This window comes from Martes martes (genome assembly GCF_963455335.1).
Source record: "Martes martes genome assembly, chromosome: 7".
In the NCBI taxonomy this organism is placed as follows: domain Eukaryota; kingdom Metazoa; phylum Chordata; class Mammalia; order Carnivora; family Mustelidae; genus Martes; species Martes martes.
The window spans coordinates 47,329,259-47,348,506 of NC_137894.1; the positions used below are offsets into that span (position 1 = coordinate 47,329,259).

Genomic DNA, 19,248 nt, shown 5'->3' on the forward strand with positions numbered 1-19,248 from the left:
GGAGCTGTTTTAGGAGCCAGGACAAAAACCAAATATTAATTGATTATATTACCTTAGGAGTTCTGTGCTGAGAACTAGGGACAAAGATGCGCTCCACTCAAGGCCTTTTTAGACATTTTTTTTCCTAATTATGACACACCTTCCCCACTGAAATATTAAAAACACAGATATACTGACTGTATATATGGTTATATAGATATATATGTATCTGTGCTTTATAGATAAAATGAGTAATTCTTTTGCCTCCCCTCCCCAGGAATCAATTTTCACCCCTTTGTGGCCAACAACAATGCCCAATTAAGAATGCATACCTTAGTTTATGAAATAAGACACTGATAGAACCAAGAATACAAAACTAGGTTACTATAAGATAACCCAAAAGTTACATCTTGTATTAGGAAGATTTTCAAATTAGGAAAATTTTCAAATCTCTTTCTAGGATAATAATTTGCCTACAATTTTAGTAGTATAATTTTACCTGTTTTAGAATATGAAATTAAGTAACAAAAATGACATGGGGCTTGATCCCAGGACCCTGAGATCATGACCTGAGGCGAAGGCAGAGGCTTTAACCCACTGAGCCACCCTGGCGCCCCTACATAAGAGTTTTAACACAAATTGAAGAGAATACTCTCTTGAGACGCTAAATAACTTAAAATAAACTTTTTTTCACTCACAAGTAATGTGTAAGTATTTATTACATTAAATAACAAGCTTTATCTGTGGTTTGGATTAAGTGCAGGACAATGGAATAGAGGTAGTGTCAACATCATTTCAGACAGCCTTTTAAAAGGGATTTATTTTAAATCCAACAAGAGAATATGACAATTGTAAATATCTATGCATCAACATTGGGGCACTTAAATACACAAAGCAAATAATAACAGACATAAAGGGAGAAACGAACAATACTACAATAATAGGGGGGACTTTGGCACTCCAGTTACATCAATGGGTAGATTATTGAGAAAGAAAATCAATAAAGAAATGGTGTCTCTGAAAGATGCATTAGACCAGATGGATTTAACAGATATGTACAAAGCATCCAAAAATGTCAGAATACACATTCTTTTCAAGTATGCATGGAACATTCTCTAGGACAGATCATATGTTAGGCCATAAAACAAGTCTCTATAAACTTAAGATTAAGATCCTATCATGCATCTTTTCTGACCACAATGATATGAAACTGGAAATTAATTACAAGAAAAAAAAAAAACACAAACATGGTGGCTAAAAAACATGCTACTGAACTACCAAAGGGTCAATGAAGAAATCAGAGGAAATGAAAAGAAGGCAAGGAGACAAATGAAAATGGAAACACAATGGTCCAAAATCTCTGGGATGCAGCGGAAGAATCCCTCCAAGCAAAATTTCCCTTAGAGGAATTTATAGTGATGGGCCTACCTCAAGAAACAATAGAAATCTATTTTCTATTTTCTTGAAATTGGTGCAACCACTGTGGAAAACAGTATGGAGGTTCCTCAAAAAATTAAAAATAAAAATATTATATGATCCAGTTATTCCATTACTGGGTACTTACCCAAAGGATATAAAAGCGCTAGTTTGAAAAGGTACATGCACCCCTATGTCTACTGCAGCATTATCTACAACAGCCAAGATGTGGAAGCAACCCAAGTGTCCATCAACAGATGAATGAATAAAGACGTAGCATGTATACACACAATGGAATACTTCTTGGTCATAAAAAGGAATACGATCTTATCATTTGTGACGACATGAATGGACCTAGAAGGTATTATGCTCAGTGAAACAAGTCAGAAAGAAAAAGACAAATACCATATGATTTCACTTATATTTGGAATCTAAAAAACAAAACAAAACAAACAAAAAGCGAAAACAGACTCATAGGTGGAGAACAAACTGATGGTTGTGGGGTTGTAAGGGTTGGGGAAAATGGGTGAAGAGAAGTGGAAGGTACAGGCTTCTAGTTACAGAATGAATAATCTTGGGGAGTTTCGGCATAGCACAGAGAATACAATCAGTGGTACTATAATAGCGACATGGTGACAGGACCACACCTGTGGTGAGCACAGCATGAAGTATGGACTTGTTGAATCACTGTGTTGTACACCTAAAACTAATAACATTGTGTGTCAGATATATTTCAATAAAAGCATATAAAATTTAAAATAAATAAAAATTCTAAAATTAAATTAAATTAAAAGGATTTATTTTTTGAAAGGACTTATTTTAAATGCAACAAGCAAAAAAGTCCAAATCTCAGATATGATCACTACTTCCAGTCTATCTTATTAAAATCCTACTCATGCCAAAACACCTAGGCTGAGGAGGCTCTGTAGGGAATGAACTCATCTGACTGTACCAATAATTTCCTATGTGCAGCCTGGATAAATTACCTAACCACTCTGCATTCATTTCTCTAACCAGCCAATAATGTAAATCGACACACTATAACGGAAAAACACACAACAACCCTGGTCAGAAGATCTGCCATCTGGTCCTACCTTAGCTACTGACACACTGTGTGAGTATGGCCAAGTCACCAACCTTCCCTGAGGCCACCCCTTCCCCATCTGTAAAAGGAAGATATCCCACCAGAAGCGTGCATGGAGATTCTACATCATAAGTGCCTTTATTTGGCTAAGCCATGTACACTATCATACTAAATAAAACAATGCCCTTTATTAAATTCTACCAAATTCAAGAATATGAATCAGTCCAGCCAGCATAAGACTTGATAGAAAAATATACCGCATAGAAAAACAGTGGGAAGGAAAACATGATTACTCTCCAAGATATAAGTCTTAAAAGTTCAGGCAAAGTACGTTCCCCACTTGAATGAGGTACAACAGCCATTCATGAGAACTCATTGCAGCCCCTTTTGGAACATATCCATTTTCTGCTTGGATCACCACTTAGTGTAACGCACTCCATAAACTACCTCCTTCCATGTTCAATAATGCTTTCATTTTATTTGAAATCAAAGTTATAATGGTCTGGGATTTGGGAAATCCAGTCTGTATTTATCCTATACATATCCTATACTACAGATTCCAGTTAAATCCCTTTTTAGCTTTGGTTTTTCCAAACTTACTACTTTAGACAATCTCCATTCTTCCCATTCCCTTGATTACTTCAGTAGCCCAGAGCTAAATTTTTTCCCAATTCCGTTGGAACTTTCTTCACCTCCTAGGAAGACTAGGAAGATGAGGGATCAAAAGGAAAGCTAGTAACAGCGAGAGGCAGGGAAAATACATCATCATCCAGAGAGAAAACTGTCACCATTTATTCTCAGCTCTATGACAAAGTAAAGCAAGTGTCCTCCCCCAACACTACTAGCATAAAAAGATTCTCTATCTGCTAGTAATTATAAAAACAGTTCTTTGATTTCTCTATGCAATGAATTGCGTCTAAGACTATTTCACAAAGTATTGAAGTACCTGTTATTTGAAGCATTTAACTAAAAAGGATGGATGGTCATCTGGCAAGGACGCTATCAAAGCCATTCCTAAACTGGAGAGAAGAGACTAGCTAGAAAGTTCCTAACAGTTTTTAACCCAATGTAGTTGAGAGATTTGTCATCCTATCCACCAACGGGGAATATAGGCTTACTAAAGTAACTGTCACTGGGACCCAGGCAAGTACCTTGAAAGGGAGGGTGTAGCATTTGAAATGCACTCCCCTACCCTCAGTGGGTCTCAGCTGAGAAATGATGAATTAAATTACTCCTAAAATCTCCCCAAATATAAAAGGCTCCTGGTATTTTCACAAAGACTATGGCAAGTGTCCAAGAACTTCACTACCATTATCCAACAGACCCCCTCCCCTCCATTTTCCCCTCATTTCTTCATAATTTTAATTACTGGTTCACTGTCATTTTCTCCAATACTGAAGAATTCCTAGCAAGTTCAATAGCCACAGAGATGACCCTTCCAACAATTTAACTCTCAGTTCACTAAATGTCTTTTACCGATGTTGTCCTCTCCCCCACTTCAGCCATGTATTCCCAGTCATGCCCTAAGACTTTATCATTACCAAGAGCTACAACACAGTAGGAAAGAGAAAGAGAAAATCAGTGGGGAGAGGGTCAGTGCAAAGGTGATAGTTTTGAAGTCGCAGTGGAGTTGAAGAATAGTTGGATTGAGGCACTGTAGGGAGAAAGTGTGCTGGAAAATTCGTTTGTGTTCAGAGAGTGGGACGCATCAAGTTGCGATTATGGAGAGGTTATAGCTATTGGTGTCACTGGTGACAGCCCACATTGCTAAATCCAGAGGTCAGTTCTCAGTTCTCATCTTACTTGACCTACCAGCAGCATCTGGCATAGCTGACTGTTCCCTCCATCTGAAGAACACTCTGCTTGATCCTAGGACTCTACTGTCTTGGTTTTCCTACCTTGCTGGTCATTCTTTGTCAGTCTCCTTTGCTGGTTCCTTCTCTTCTCCTGATGTTGGAATATCCCTGGGTCCTTGGTCCACTTTACTTATTACACTTACGCCCTTGGTGATCTCATCCAGGCTCATGGTTTTAAATGCCACGCATTTGCCTCTCTTCTGAAACTCCACACGTCTATCCAACTGGCTACTTGCCATCTCCCTTTGGAAGTCTAGTAGCCATCTCAAACTTAATAGGTCCAAAGCTTAAGTACTCATATGTCACCTTGCCTCTCAAAGTCTGTTTCATCTGCAGCTTCTTCACTGTGACTGATGGCAACCTATCCTTCAAACTGCTCAGGTCCAGATCCTGGAGTCCTTGACTGCTCTCTTTCTCTCATATCTCATACCCAAACCATCAAGAAATCACTCAAGCTCCATCTCAAAATATATCCAGAATTTGATCTTTACTTACGTCTTCCATTGCTACAACTCTCATCCGGGTCACCACTGTCTCTCTCCTGGAGGGCTGCCATGGCCTCCTAAGAGGTCTTCTCGGCTCCTCCTCACCTCCATCACCTATTCTCCACCCAGCAGCCAGAGGGGTCCTTTTATACTAAAGTCAGATCACGTCACGCTTCTACTCAATGACCCGCAACAGCTCCCAGCTGACTTTATGTAAATGTGAAAGTTACTCTGATGCCCTACAAAGCCTTAAATAATCTGGTCCTCCGCTTTCTCTGACCTTCTCCCCTCAGCCACTGTGTGCTCCTAAATGTGCTACAAACACATCAGGCATGCTTTTCCCTTAGGGCCTTTGCTGTAGCTATTCCCAACACCTGCTCTGCTCATCTCCCAGACATCCACATGGCAAAGCACCTCATCTCCTTCCTCAAATCTCAAGCTCTCAAGGAGACCAACACTGACCACCCGATTTAATACTGTAGTCTATCTGGCAATCTCGACATCCCAACCCTGCTTTATTATTTTCCTGTATCACTTAACATCTTCTTAACACACTGTGTAATTTATTAATAGTGTTGTCTGTTGACTACTGCCTCAACACCAGAATGAAAACCACAAGGACAGAAATTTTTGTTCATTTTCTTCACTGATGTATTCCAAGCATGCAGAACAATGCCTGGCACAAAAGTACTCAATAAAACTATTTTTTTAATGCATGAATGAACACTTGAAACTGGATTTAAATTGTGGACCAGAGAGAGAGTTGAGGTTGACAGAAGAAAAACTCAAATGGCCCAGGTACACCTAGGGTCTCAATTATGCTCTGAGACAATTAGCTACTTTAAAAGGCTATATTATTTCTTTCAGATCTGCAGGTGGATTACGTAATGCAAACCCTGGTGACTTTGCCATAATACTAGCTCCTACTACAAAAAGGCACCGAGGACAGATAAAAGGCATGGCCCGCAATTTTTGTCTTTGCCTCTTGGTGACTCTACACTGGGCAATCCTGTCTTTAGCCAGCTTTGTAAGTCAGAGGGGTGCCTTGCAAACACACCACAATTTAGGAATCGGAGAGAGCAAGTCCATCAGGGCTAATGCCACTTTTGGAATGCCTGATTTAGTCCCATGGATTAGGCACAGACAAGTTAGAACTAGATGACGATCATTTATGTCCGTAGTTTCAGCCACGGCTGCAGATCTGAATTCCTAAGGCACTTACAGTAAACTACAGCTGTCCACCCCCCTTTCCGAGAGAAACACTCCGGGTGAGGCAAAGGTAAAGGGTTCCAGGTGACTGGAATGGGTAGCCACAGCAGGGAGCAATGGATGGGGCTCAACTCCATTTTCCAGATTACAAATGAATCCCAGACAAAATGAGATCCAAGGTCACAGAGCTCAGTGACAGTGTTAGGACTGGAAACTGTCACTTGATTTTTTTTTTCTTTTTTCAAAGATTGTTATTTATTTATTTGTCAGAATGAGCAAGCACAGGCAGACAGAGAGGCAGGCAGAGGCAGAGGGAGAAGCAGGCTCCCTGTTGAGCAAGGAGCCCGATGTGGGACTCGATCCCAGGACCCTGGGATCATGACCTGAGCTGAAGGCAGTCGCTTAACCAACTGAGCCAACCAGGTGTCCCTGTCGCTTGACTCTTTAGAGAAACAGCAGTAAAGGAGAAATTCCACTACAACATAATAAAGTGTAAGTCCATGAATTACAGTAGTTAAATGCTATTCTTTTTATTAAAATCATGGCATCTGTGTTCACGAGTGAGAAATTTTCTTTACCGGCCCCTATCTTTAAGGGCTTGGGTCGGACTTTGTTATGGTAGCCTTGGAATGAATTAGGTACACTATGCTCTAAGATCTTGTGTAAACATTTATTCCTTCATTAAAATAACTGGATGAACTTCCAGTTAAAAAAAAAGAAGAAAGAATACCTCTAATATCTTTCTTTGTCAACCAACTTATTGATTTAAACAGTTTTTTGGTTTAAAAACCCTATAGTAGTCATGGCTGCAGAACAATGTGAATGTACTTACTGCCTCTGAACTGTACATATAAAATGGTTAATATAGGAAATTTTATGCTACATATATTTAGCCACCAGTTTTTAAAAGCAAGAGAAAGACAAAAGAAAAAGAGAAAAGAGAAAGGAGTGGGGGTGTAAGAGGAAAAGATCTAGGGGAGGAGATCCCCCAAAACCAAATTTAACCACTGTGAGCACCTGCTGGCAGACATTCACGAAAAGCCTGGTGGGAGCAAAGAGCAGTTGCCTGGGTTCCCAGACCACCAGCAAAGCAAAGTCCTGGAAGGAGTATGGGAAGTAGGTCACTCTGGAGGAGTAACATGACCCAACCCATACACACACAGTGCTCAGTCTCTAATCTAAGATGTGGGGCTATACAAGGATGTCCTTGACACTGCCTAAGACCTGGGCTTCATTTCCACATCCAGGGCTCCTCCTAGAGAGAAGATAGTTAAGTCTCCTTCATACCACACAGTTCAGGATCCTCTTAAACATGGAATTAAGCTACTGGTAGTATTTTGGCTTTTTGTGAATTGCAAATCAGTGTACCAACACTGAAGAGAAAAGGTTAGAGATGCTCAGGGCAGAGTCATGAAATCTCCACAGTATGTCTCCTTGCTCTGCAATTCTCTTAAGAATATTGTTTGGTGTCTAAAACAGGTAGAAAAGCCTTTTTTCAGAAAACACCTTTGACCATAATTCCAAAGTAATAAAGTGTGTTCAGTCCTGCCTCTAAATGTATAGCTATAAATGTAAATTATAAGGTAGTACTTCCTGAATGTATGAACTGACGGGGTCGGGTGGGGGGGGGCAGATTTATCAAAAAGTGATTGAAGCCGAGTAAGCTTCTCTGAAAATAGTTCTCATAAATTTAACAAGCACCACTGAATATAATTTTATTCCAAATTGATTCAGTTTATGTACCATACCTTAAACATATTTTTATAGTGAAGATCGTGTACAGCAATGCCGATGATAAATGCTCAACAAGGATTTGCTCAATGAAGGAATGAGAAGGACCAAGCCTCACTCTGAGTTTGTTTCGGTAACAGGGAGATGACAACACAGGCTAAAATCTAAATCTAGCAGGGCATTATTTTAATCGCTACTGAAAAGAATAACATCTATCTTTGCAACTCAATGTGACAGATACATCAGATTCCCCCTAGAAAGAGTAAAGTGGGGGGGGGGAGAAGGATAGAAGGGGAGAAAGGGGGAAGGAGTAGCTTACTATACCAGAAGGAGATTCTCCAGAATGACATGGGTCAGGTCAGATCTCAGGCAAGCAAAAGGGCCCCAATCTCACTTAACACTCAAGTGCCAACCAGAAACTGAGATGCAGTATTCTACTTGTATAAAGCTGATCTTCCATTTGACTCTTATCTCAGGGGACACTGGGTAAGCTTAGTGTAAATAGGCTTTTTCTCATTCCTTTCTGTAGTGTTTCACCTACCATGGCGTACTTGTTGAGACAACCAAGTGCTACGAGACAGAAAAATACCACACAATCAGCAATTCCTAAAGGACTATGTTATGGGTTGAACTGTACCCTCCACTGAATTCACAGGTAGAAGTTCTAACTCCCAATACCTCAGCATGTTACCTTACTGGGAAACAGAATGTTACCTTATTTGCACGTATAATTAGTTAAGATGAAATCACACTGAAGTAGAGTAGGCCCTTAATTCAGTATGACTACTGTCCTTATATTATTTTATTTTAAGATTTTATGTATTTGCCAGAGAGAGAGTACAAGGAGGGGGGAGTGGCAGGCAGAGTAGGCAGAGGGAAAAGCAGGTTCCCCACTGAGCAAGGAGCCAGATGTAGGACCTAATCGCAGGACCTGAGCCGAAGGCAGCCGCTTAACCAACTGAGCCACCCAGGTGTCCCGGTATGACTGTTATCCTCATACAAAAAAGAAATGCGAACACAGACAGGCACATGGGGAGAAGGCTGTGCGAGGACGGGAGGTATACATGCTATCACAAGCCAAAAAACTGGCAGAAGCCAGAAGCGAGAACAGAAGAGATCCCTCCCTGGCACCTTCAGAGGGAGCATGGCCCTGCGGACACCTTGGTTTCACACACCTGGCTTCTAGAGCTCGGAGACAATAACCACCTTCCGTTCTACACTCCCGGCGTGCTGTACTTCATTATGGCAGCCTCATTAAACTGATACTGACAGTCAGGGGCCAACATGCACCAACCAGCCCACGCCCTTCTTGCTGCATCTCAGCTCTGGCTTCCCACCCCATGGCCACTTGCCACCATATTAGCCCAGGCCCCACGACCTCACTCTTGGGCTGCCGCCTGGTGTCCATAACGTCAGGTCTACCTCCACCTGCTTCAACTGCCAAACTCACGTGCACACCACCATGACGTTAACCTTTGAAAGATACCAACTTCTTTGCATCACTCTCTGGGTAAAATAGTGCTAGTGACTCACCAGTTCCTATCAGGAAAAGTCCAGATGCTCTTGCCCAGCCTTCAGGCCTCCCTCTTCTAAGCTAGCTCCAACTGCTAAGTGACCCTGGAACACACCGCCATTATTCTTCATGCCATGCTTTCTCCTCTGCTTGGCACTCTCCCCCTTCAACTACCCAAATCTTGACCATCCCATGAACACTACGGCCAAGACTTGCTTTCACCTTGATGCACTCTCTGCACACTCATGCCCACACAACAACGACCACATCTCTGACCTCTATGTGTTTACTACTTGTATCTGTCATTCCGCACTCATCAAAGACTCCCTTGCATGGTTACCTAGCAGGTTAAAGGTGCACACTTCGATTCCATAGCTGGACCATGAGTTCCTTAGGGCTAGGGTTCATGTTTTACAATTTTGGGGGTATTTCTCAAAGCCAAAGACAATGCTAGGCTTTTTTTTTTTTTCTTTAAGATTTTATTTATTTATTTCAGAGAAAGAGAGGCAGAGAGTCCAAGCCACCCCACCAAGGGGTGGGGGAAAGGGGCAGAGGGAGAAGCAGACTCCTCGCTGAACAGAGTGCCCAATGCAGGGCTCAATCCCAGGACCCCAGGATCATGACCCGAGCCAAAGGCAGACGCTCAACTGACTGAGCCAGGTGCCCCAGGACAATGCTAGGCTTATTATAAGCAAGCTTTAAGTTCCTAAATTCTTATCGAATTAACTATTAAACATACATTATAAATTCTTAGAAATGTTACTTTTGGCTTTTTTTAAAAGATTTTATTTATTTATTTGAGAGACAAAGATCACAAGTAGGCAGAGAGGCAGGCAGAGAGAGAGGGGAAAGTGGGCTCCCCACCGACCAGAGAGCCTGATGCGGGGCTCAATCCCAGGACCCTGGGACCATGACCTGAGCCGAAGGCAGAGGCTTTAACCCACTGAGCCACCCAGGTGCCCCTTTTGGCTCTTTCTTCAGCTGGGAACTTAAAATTGAACAAATCTATAGATTTTATATGAGCCAAATGGTTCCACATATACACAAAGAATTTAAAACCTACAGGGAACAGGAGAAAAAAACCCTCAGGTTTTTAGTCCTAAGTTACTTACCATTCTTCATCACCACATTGGACCACACGTTCGCATTCAAGGCTTGAACGATTCGCTTTACTCCTGTAGATTCTGGGAAGTCATCTAATCAGGAGGAGAAACAGATATATTTTTATATATATATATATATATATATATATATATATATGTACACACACACACACACACACACACACACACACACACCTGTCTGTGTGTGCATCCCCCAAACCATACTTTTAAATAACTGTGGCCTAGTTATCTTGCTTATTTAGTTGGTACTTAACATTGTAACTTACCTAGTAAAGAAAAAAATACAGAGCTTAGCGCTCTTGATAAGAATATCCTAGAAACTAAAACAAACAATGATATAAATGCACTTTATAAAAGGTTTCTATGATAAAGTCATCTCTATCACCTCATCAATGGAATCTACTCATATTTTCCTGAAAATGTGAGTTCCTGTTAATTATACAATCCTGGCAAAGCTTTGGAAACACCAATTTTGGCTATTTAAGGAGAATGAGTTTCCTGAAGGCAGGGATGGTCCTCTTGGTATTCCACAAAATGCTATAAATGCCCCTACCTTCTCCTGGGAATCACAGAGTAACAATTATTATTTATAGTAGATATTCAGAGAACAATTTCCTGATTAGAGAAAGATAATTTTAGAGAAGTAAAATGACTATAACCATAAGTGTAGGAGACAGGCAAGGATCATTAAAAATAAAAACAAACAACTTAGTTTAGCTGGGTTAGTATAGGTACTATTTTGCTTCTGGAATTTAGCTGATACTACTCAAAATAACAGGGCAGTAATCCCAGTTAGCATACTAACAAGGTGACATTCGCAGCTTGCAGATATGTGTACGATGGAAATGAGTGTTATAAGACTGGATACAGCAAATGACGGCAGAAGTAATTTCCATGTGCCTGAAGGAAAAAGTCTCCTAAGAGCCTACGGAGAACAATCCACGTAGAACCTGTGTCTAGTGGCCTGGCCAGGCATGGAACTGGAAGTCAAAAATCTGATCTGGAACTCAGGCTCTTTTTTTTTTTTTTTTTAATATTTTATTTATCTGACACAGAGAAAACGTGAATAAGCAGGGGGAGCAGAAGAAGCAGAGGGAGAACTCAGGCTCCATAATTTGTTAGCTATTTGATCAAGGGCAAATCATGTACGCTATTCTCGAGAAAAAGTGGGGCTGATGCCACTCTGCACACACCTCTCCCAGAGGAAAGAGGTGCTGGAAGTGACAATTCACCCCTGTAACCCCCCCTCTAGGTGGGGCTTACCACCCAACACGGTGCCTGAGGACAACAGGCGCTCCGTAAGGACTGAGGGCTGGATGAGTCATCTGAAGAACAGCGACCTACCAACCTAACAGAAACATGGCAAGGATTAAACTGAAAATACAAAGATGAGCTTTCTCACCTCGATGTTTAAATAAAGAAATAAAAGGCATGTTTACCTGAACTATGAGAGATTCAGTTCTTAAAAGGATAGCTAACACTTCAGATGACAGAACCAGAAACCAAAAATACGGTCTGAACTAAAGAGCTAGAACCAGTAAGATGAAATCTAATCCAGACAAGCAGGAAGTCTCATACTGGTGTTAGGATACACACATACAAAGCTTATGGTTTATTTTTAAAAATTCTAGGGAGGATTTCATTACTTCATCTAAAGATATGTCAAAATCTATTTCAATATTAAGCGATATTAATGCAAGAACATTGTTCAGACGAGGAGCAAGGAGACGTATGGTGGTATAAGAGAGAAGAAATTACAAAATAAAAACAGATTTAAATAAATGACTCAAATGTGGACTCTGAAGGACAACAGGATGAAGAGAAAACTCTAGTGTCAGAAATAAGCAATTATGTACATGCTCACATACACAAAACAAGGCCCAAGTTTAGGGGACCTGTAAGACATAGGAAGAGAAATTGTACTTGTTAATTTTCAATTATTATTAAAAATGTAGAGGGAGAAAAATCAACCTATTTATCCGATTCTTCTCTGGCAGGGTTTTATTCCCAAAGGTAAAATTCTGGAAAAATTCTAAATAAGGCAGAATATAAAAAGAGATTTCTTAATTCCCTTTAAAATAGGTTTCATAGAATGATTACTTATATCCTGTCTATGTACTTTAATTCATATTGGCTGTCTCTTAGAATGTCTTTTGCAACAACTGGCATCTTAACGCCACGTCCCTACTGGTCCCCTCACTACAAGCCCTGCGCCTTTCTCATTTCTTCCCCATGGAGCAAGCGACATGTGAAAGTTCATGATGCCACGACAGTCTTGGAATTTCTAAACAGAAATAATCTCTCGCATCTCTGAAATACCACAGGACCCATATATTTTTAAATACTTATGACATTCCATTGGGCAATTCAATTGTTCATGTATGTGTTTATCTCCTGTACTGGACTATAAGGTTTTGGTGGCCCAAAACCTGTCTTCTCTTGGTAGGTCCCGGCACAGGTAGATGCTGAAGGAGAGAAGGTGAGAAGAGTAGAGGAGGAAGGGAAGAGAGGGGGGAAGAAACAGAAGGTCCAAAGTATCACAGAAGGCAGTTAAGTGGAGAGCTACCCTGGGGTTGGCGCTGGGGGCATTCTGGGTCTGTTTTTAGTCTCACATGTCTAAAGGACATAAAAACAGGGCCGACATGCCCCCTACGGTTCCTGGGAATTCGGCCTCAGGATGTGAGAAATTCAAAATAAGGAACATAAATTTTAACTATTTAGTGCACGGGTCAAACCCTCTTTTTTTGGCAGCAGACAAAGGATAGACTGAGGAAATGACTAAGACTTAAGGTAGAAATCCTCTACATTTATGTATAAGAAAAACAATATTTGAAAAATCCTAACGTGTGGTAAAGCCAAAAATATAGATTATTTGGTTAACAGTAAGACCACACCAGTGGGTTGTGCACAAATCTCTTTAAACAGCTGAGGAAAAAATGTTTTTTGAATTTCACTTTGACTCTTCTTCCCTGCATTAAAATACTCCCTCACATCTCCAAAGCCATGTTTCTCCTGACACATAAATACTTACCATCCTCCTCAGGCAACTCTTCCGGACTCAGTTCTACCAATTCAAAGCCATGCTTGATACACCATTCTTGAGCTTTTTGTCGGTTTACACCTAATGTGCAAAAGAATCTTCATAAGTAAAATTTTTTAAAACAGCATATCACTGCAATGCTTCCATTAATCTCAGTGTTACCCTAAAGGCATCCAAAATAAAGAAAATGATTTCTCAAACCCAAAGTGTCCATTCTTAAAAAAAAAATGTAAATATTGCAGGATTCCAAAGAGAAATAGCTAAAAATACTTTGTAAAGTAATATAATCACAGGAGATGTACTGTTCTAAGTTAAGAAAACAAAAGTATATTCTGTTTACCAAGGGACAGCAATTATATGAACCAACCATGGTCCCACTGGCATGCCTTACCATTTTCACACACTCTGTCACAGACCAGGATCATGACCTCAGGTAACCATGCTTCTGCCAGTGGAAGCCATGAGGAGACACTATCAAGACCAGACTTCTAGAGGGAGGAAAAACAAACATACAAACAACCAGAAGAAGAGACAGTAAGAGAACTCATGGAAAAGGCCGGGGGTCAGGGGGAGGAGATAAAGAAAGCACCAAATAATTTCTCACTCAAGGTCCCTGGCAAATCAAATCTTACTTGTGTGCTGTCAAAGTATACCACAAACGCTTGGACAGACTCCGCGATCTCTGCAGTGATGAGAAATTTGTTCGGCACCACGCACAGATTGATATCTGCTGAGTAGTATTTATTATCAATGGTCCAGGGATAAAACCTCACAGCATCGGCAGCTGCTTCCACAACAAGATCTTCTGTTCCAAGGATATCTAAACAAAGGACACAATGTTACCCTGGGAAGTGCAACACCGACACACACTGTTCAAGTCTCTCAAAAAGATACCAGATTGGGGCACCTGGGTGGCTCAGCCGGTTGGGCGTCTGACTCTTGGTTTCAGCCCAGGTCATGATCTCATGGGTCGTGGGGTCAAATCCCATGTCAGGCTCCACACTCAGCAAGGAGTCTGCTTGAAGGTTCTTTCCCTCTGCCCCGACTTGCTCACTCTCCCTCACTCTCTCAAATGAATGGGTAAATCTTAAAAAATAAAAACCAAAAAAAGGTACCAGATTAATATGGTACCTTTGCCTACTCCTCTTTGTGTATGGATTTCAAAAGGCCTCCCATTTATCAGGGCATTTTCTTCTCTAGCATTTGATTGTAAAAGTAACGGTGACATAATTTAACTCATTAGCTTTTATTCTCTAAGAGCACAAAAACGATTGTGACTAGGTTAGACAGAAGACAAAACAGTCATGTAACCATACACCCAGAAAAGAGCAAGTAGAAGAGCAAGAATAACAGCTTACATTTATTTTATTGCTTATGGACTTCATGTGAGATAGAAGGTTACAAGAATCTTCAAGAATCTATATCTATCTGTGCTTATTACAAGCTACGAGGAAGGTAGCAGTAAGGCTAAGCCATTAATAAAATAAAAGCCAAACATCTTCCTTGGGCCAAATGCTTACACATTAATTCAACTAATGATATAAAAGAAAGGATATTGATAAATGACCCCAGTTCCATTTACAGTCAGCCTTGTTCAGATTCTTTGAAAGCCAACTCCAGTTTTTATTTGATAAAGACACTTTTGGCATAATTTAAATACATAATAGCCAAGCACATTTAATTATTTAGAATATACCTAGATCTTTCAGAAACCCCTGTGCAACATGGCTAGAACTAACGAAATTCTTGTAGTAAAAGCTAAGTCAATGAAGAACAAATAGAGATGAGGTTCCGGAGCCACCGAAGCAGTCTGCTTCCATAATGCCATAAAATATTCACAAGAGGAAAACATTAGAAATTGTTCTAACCTAAACTCCCATCTCTCACATCCATACCCACAGCCTCTGTCTTATACAGAGGTGGAAAGTGAGCTTAGAGAAGTAAAATAACATGCCAATGAAACTGGGTTATTATAAGAATATATGGCAAAATGGCCACATACTCCTTTTCGATGCAAATGAAGATGAACATAGGAAATACACCTCAAACTCACAATTAGCAGGGCACAGAAAACTAGGAGCTAAACTTTCAATTCCAGAACTAAGATTACATATGTGGACCACTGCCATAGTTTTTGCTCAACAAAAAGAGAAAAATTGTTTAGTCCAAAAGACTGCTGGGAATAATGTATAATAACATATAAAATGTGTATGTGACATATGCATGCTTTTCATTGGTAAACTTTCGTCATGTGGTTACTAGGAGGAACAAGTCTGAAAACAAAACCCCTTTTTTTAATTAAAATAGAAAACTAAATTTAAAATAGATGTAAGACTGCATTTGACATATGGTGCATTGTGAAACTAACTTTCTAAAATTTTTCACCACAACCAGAATTGTTACTTTTTAAAATTATCATGAGGTCTGTGCCAATATTTGAAAATCTGAATTTATCTTGTCTCTTTAAGAAATCAGCAGTTGTTGCTGCTTAATTTCTACCTGATGTAATCTTTTACTAATTATCAATCAATAGCAACCAGCTGCAATGTCCTTCATGGAGCCTTATGACCAGTTCAGATAGGAAATAAGCAGGAGGAACAGATAAAGTATGACAATCAAAGATTGTTTTCATGTAAATGTCTCACAGGAAAAAAAAAAAAAAAACCAACCCTCCTAGATCAAAGTCTATGCTGCATTCAAAGCTAATCTTCCAAACTTCAAGCAGGTGGCATAGCAATATGCCGATAAAAGCACATATGGAAGAAGGCAAACTAAACCAAGGGAAGTAGCAAAAAATGTATAAGCTGATTTTTTTTAAGGGTAGGAGGAGCCACCATATGGAATCAGTTTTCTTCATTCCTGGGTAATTTTTTTAAAACAACGAATTAACTTTTTTTTTTTTTATTTATTTTTTTTTTTTTAAAGATTTTATTTATTTATTTTGACAGACAGATCACAAGTAGGCAGAGAGGCAGGCAGAGAGAGAAGGGAGGAAGCAGGCTCCCTGCTGAGCAGAGAGCCCGACGCGGGGCTCGATCCCAGGACGCTGGGATCATGACCTGAGCTGAAGGCAGCGGCCTTAACCCACTGAGCCACCCAGGCGCCCCTTTTTTTTTTTTTTTTTAAAGTGGGCAAACACAAAGGGTAAAATTTGTTATGGGGCAAGGTACAAGGAGTGTGGGACAAGGGTTCCTACCATCGTCACAACCGGTTCATGGTATTTCCTAAACTGGTGGTATTGTCAAAAATTGGAAGAAAATTTCAGTTATGCTTTTTTGAAATCACTGTCTTCAACTAACATGAAAAAATAAAGTCAATGAAGCGGTCATCTACTTACTAGCTGCAATTTAGGATATCTGGATCCATTAAGGGTGGTTCATTTTATCTATCAGTGCATAGACTACAAGACAACAAGCCAAAGAGTGTTATTCAGAGCTCTTAAAATTTCAATTTTATACTGTCTGATTTTCAAATGAGGAAGATATTTACTGAACACACAGAAAGAAACAATTTCTCTTTTCTCTAAACCTAGATGAGAACAGAACCGTAAGTTGGGAAAACAAACTTCACCTTTCAGTGTTTTCATAGGGGGTAGGGGGGTGGGATGCGTGTGTGTGTGTGTGTGTGTGTGTTTTCATACTCCCTGTGCTGCCTAGAATAAGTTGATAGCTCAATTTACTTATCAGATTCTTTTATTTTTAACATTTTATGTCTAATCAGATACTTTCGGCGAGGCTGCATATGGACTTTATTATCACATCTGTGCCATCTCACAACTAGAGAAGAGTGAACGGTCTCATTCTTCTTGTCATCAATATCATAATGTAGAGTTTAATTTAAAAAATGTAAATGTCTACATTAAATATAGCTTTTCTCGCTCATCTTTTTTATTTGGTTTCAAATGTCTAACACGTTTATTCTTTTCCAGATTAAAACAAAAATTGCTCAAATGCTCATGCACATGACTAAGAGTTTCTGGAGATCAGCCAGTATCATTTACTCATTTCACAGATGGGAAAACTGAGGGCCAAAAAAAAAAAAAGAAGAAGCCATTTGCCTAAAGGAGAAGGACGTAAAATGAAATTCAGGTCACTAGTTCTATTTCTTCCTACTACACTACTGCATGTGATGTGTAGAATCTGAGCCAGATCACATTCAAACGTCCAGTGGTCACAAGCCAAAACTAACCTATGGGCCTACAGTATCCCCTGCTCTTTTAGAAAAACTAAAAAGAACAGCCAGAACTAGGGCACCAGAATATATGAGCCCGAAACACAAGTAACTCATTCAAAAACTCTGCCTGGGTTTGGGGTATTTCTGTGTCCGAAGTTGAGTCACAGTGATTGTGTGGGGGTTTTCTGCCAGACTTCCTAGAAAGCCCTACAGTGTTCTTTCCCCCTTCTTTGCCCTTCCCTAAGCTGACTTTTGATGCAGTCAAAATGATGCACAAATAAAATCAAGAGCAGCTTCTCCCTCCTCCTGGCGGGTGTTGGCCTGTCTCATTCACACTGTTGGCAGCCACCTGGTGGGGCTGTAATACATCATTTTTGAAGAGACAAATACTAGATGATTAATTGCCAGTCTGTTACCACAGACTTGGTCTCACAGCTTAAAATAGTTAATCTGTAGTGTTTTCAGATGAGAAGTTAAATGTCAACCCAGTTCCAGTAGCAAGTATAAACCTTTCCCGGGTTCTAAGTGCAAGTATAAATCTTGTTCCCTGTTTGAGAAACTGTTAGACAGCCGGCAATAATCCAGCAATTCCTATTTACTTCTCAATTCTTCCATGAGCTTATTTCCCTGATAGTCCCACATGGCAAGTGAGTGACAAGAACGATTCAAGAGAGCAGAAGAGAGCTGCATGCCAGGGAAGCATGTCAGCTCAGCAACCCAACCACTCCTCTGTCCTCAGGCCCCCTCCGTGCTTCCTCTGTCATTATGCTGCTACCCTCAGAGAGGGTAAAACCGGCAAGCAATCACAGAGGAGGAGGCAGCTAGCTTTCTTTAGTTCAGAGTCAGTAAGAGGTGATATTCTCCATATCATGAATTAGGAAAGCAAACCTAAGTTCCAAGGTGAATTCCCAGAACCCTGAAAATATCCATTTTCAGTCTCTCTCTCTTTCTCTCTCTCTCACTCACACACACACACACACACACACACACTACCCTTACCTTACCCCCTCACCTATCCACTCCAGTGCAAAAAAGGCAAAAAAGTCCATTCTATTGTGTTGTGCATGTGTAGGTTCCACGGGCCCAAGCCGGGGCTTGAACTCACAACTCAGATCAAGATCTGATCTCACAAAAAAGATCGAGAGACGACCGCTTCACCGACAGAGGCGGCCCAGGTGCCCCCAAAACAAATCTATTCTAAACTAGGTGCACTGATACTACTTTGGCTTATTCCTATCTTCCTCAGTCATAGAATTAAGGACACTTTTGATTCCAGCTGAATTAATGTTCCCCTAACTAATCAAGTCATTCTTTGCGAAGAGAAGTTGTCTAGTGGTTAAATCATATTTTCTATGCCCAGAGGGAAATGGTAGCTGCCACTCCGAATCAAGATGATCCTTCTGGAGACCAGTACTCACCTGGTTTTATCCTTCCTCATGGAACTGAAGCTGTCCTTAAAGCGAGGTATCATGACCTCCCACCCCATGCACAAGTGTCCTTCACAGAATCCACTCTTCTGGCCAAAGGTTCCTCTCCCCCCACTCTGTGCTGGTGGTACTAACCGCAACAGAGAAGGCCATCAAACAGAGACAGCTCAGACCTGGCTGGGATCAGACAGACCTGCATCTGAACACTGGC

General features: G+C 40.5%; 1 protein-coding gene across 5 annotated transcripts in view; it reads right to left on the reverse strand.

Annotated features, from left to right (window-relative positions):
- The window catches only part of AAGAB (alpha and gamma adaptin binding protein), a 50,830-nt gene that overhangs the window by 18,062 nt on the left and 13,520 nt on the right, over nt 1-19,248 (reverse strand). For 2 of the 5 annotated variants that reach the window (XM_080808406.1, XM_080808402.1), the window contains exons 2-5: nt 14,070-14,257; nt 13,829-13,925; nt 13,429-13,518; nt 10,386-10,469 (exon numbers count right to left, since the gene is read on the reverse strand). In XM_080808406.1, coding sequence (XP_080664532.1) covers nt 10,386-10,469; nt 13,429-13,518; nt 13,829-13,925; nt 14,070-14,257 — 459 coding nt within the window. Of the gene's footprint in view, nt 1-10,385; nt 10,470-13,428; nt 13,519-13,828; nt 13,926-14,069; nt 14,258-14,344; nt 14,524-19,248 lie in introns of all 5 variants that reach the window. The other 3 variants (XM_080808405.1, XM_080808404.1, XM_080808403.1) reach the window with 3 other exon arrangements.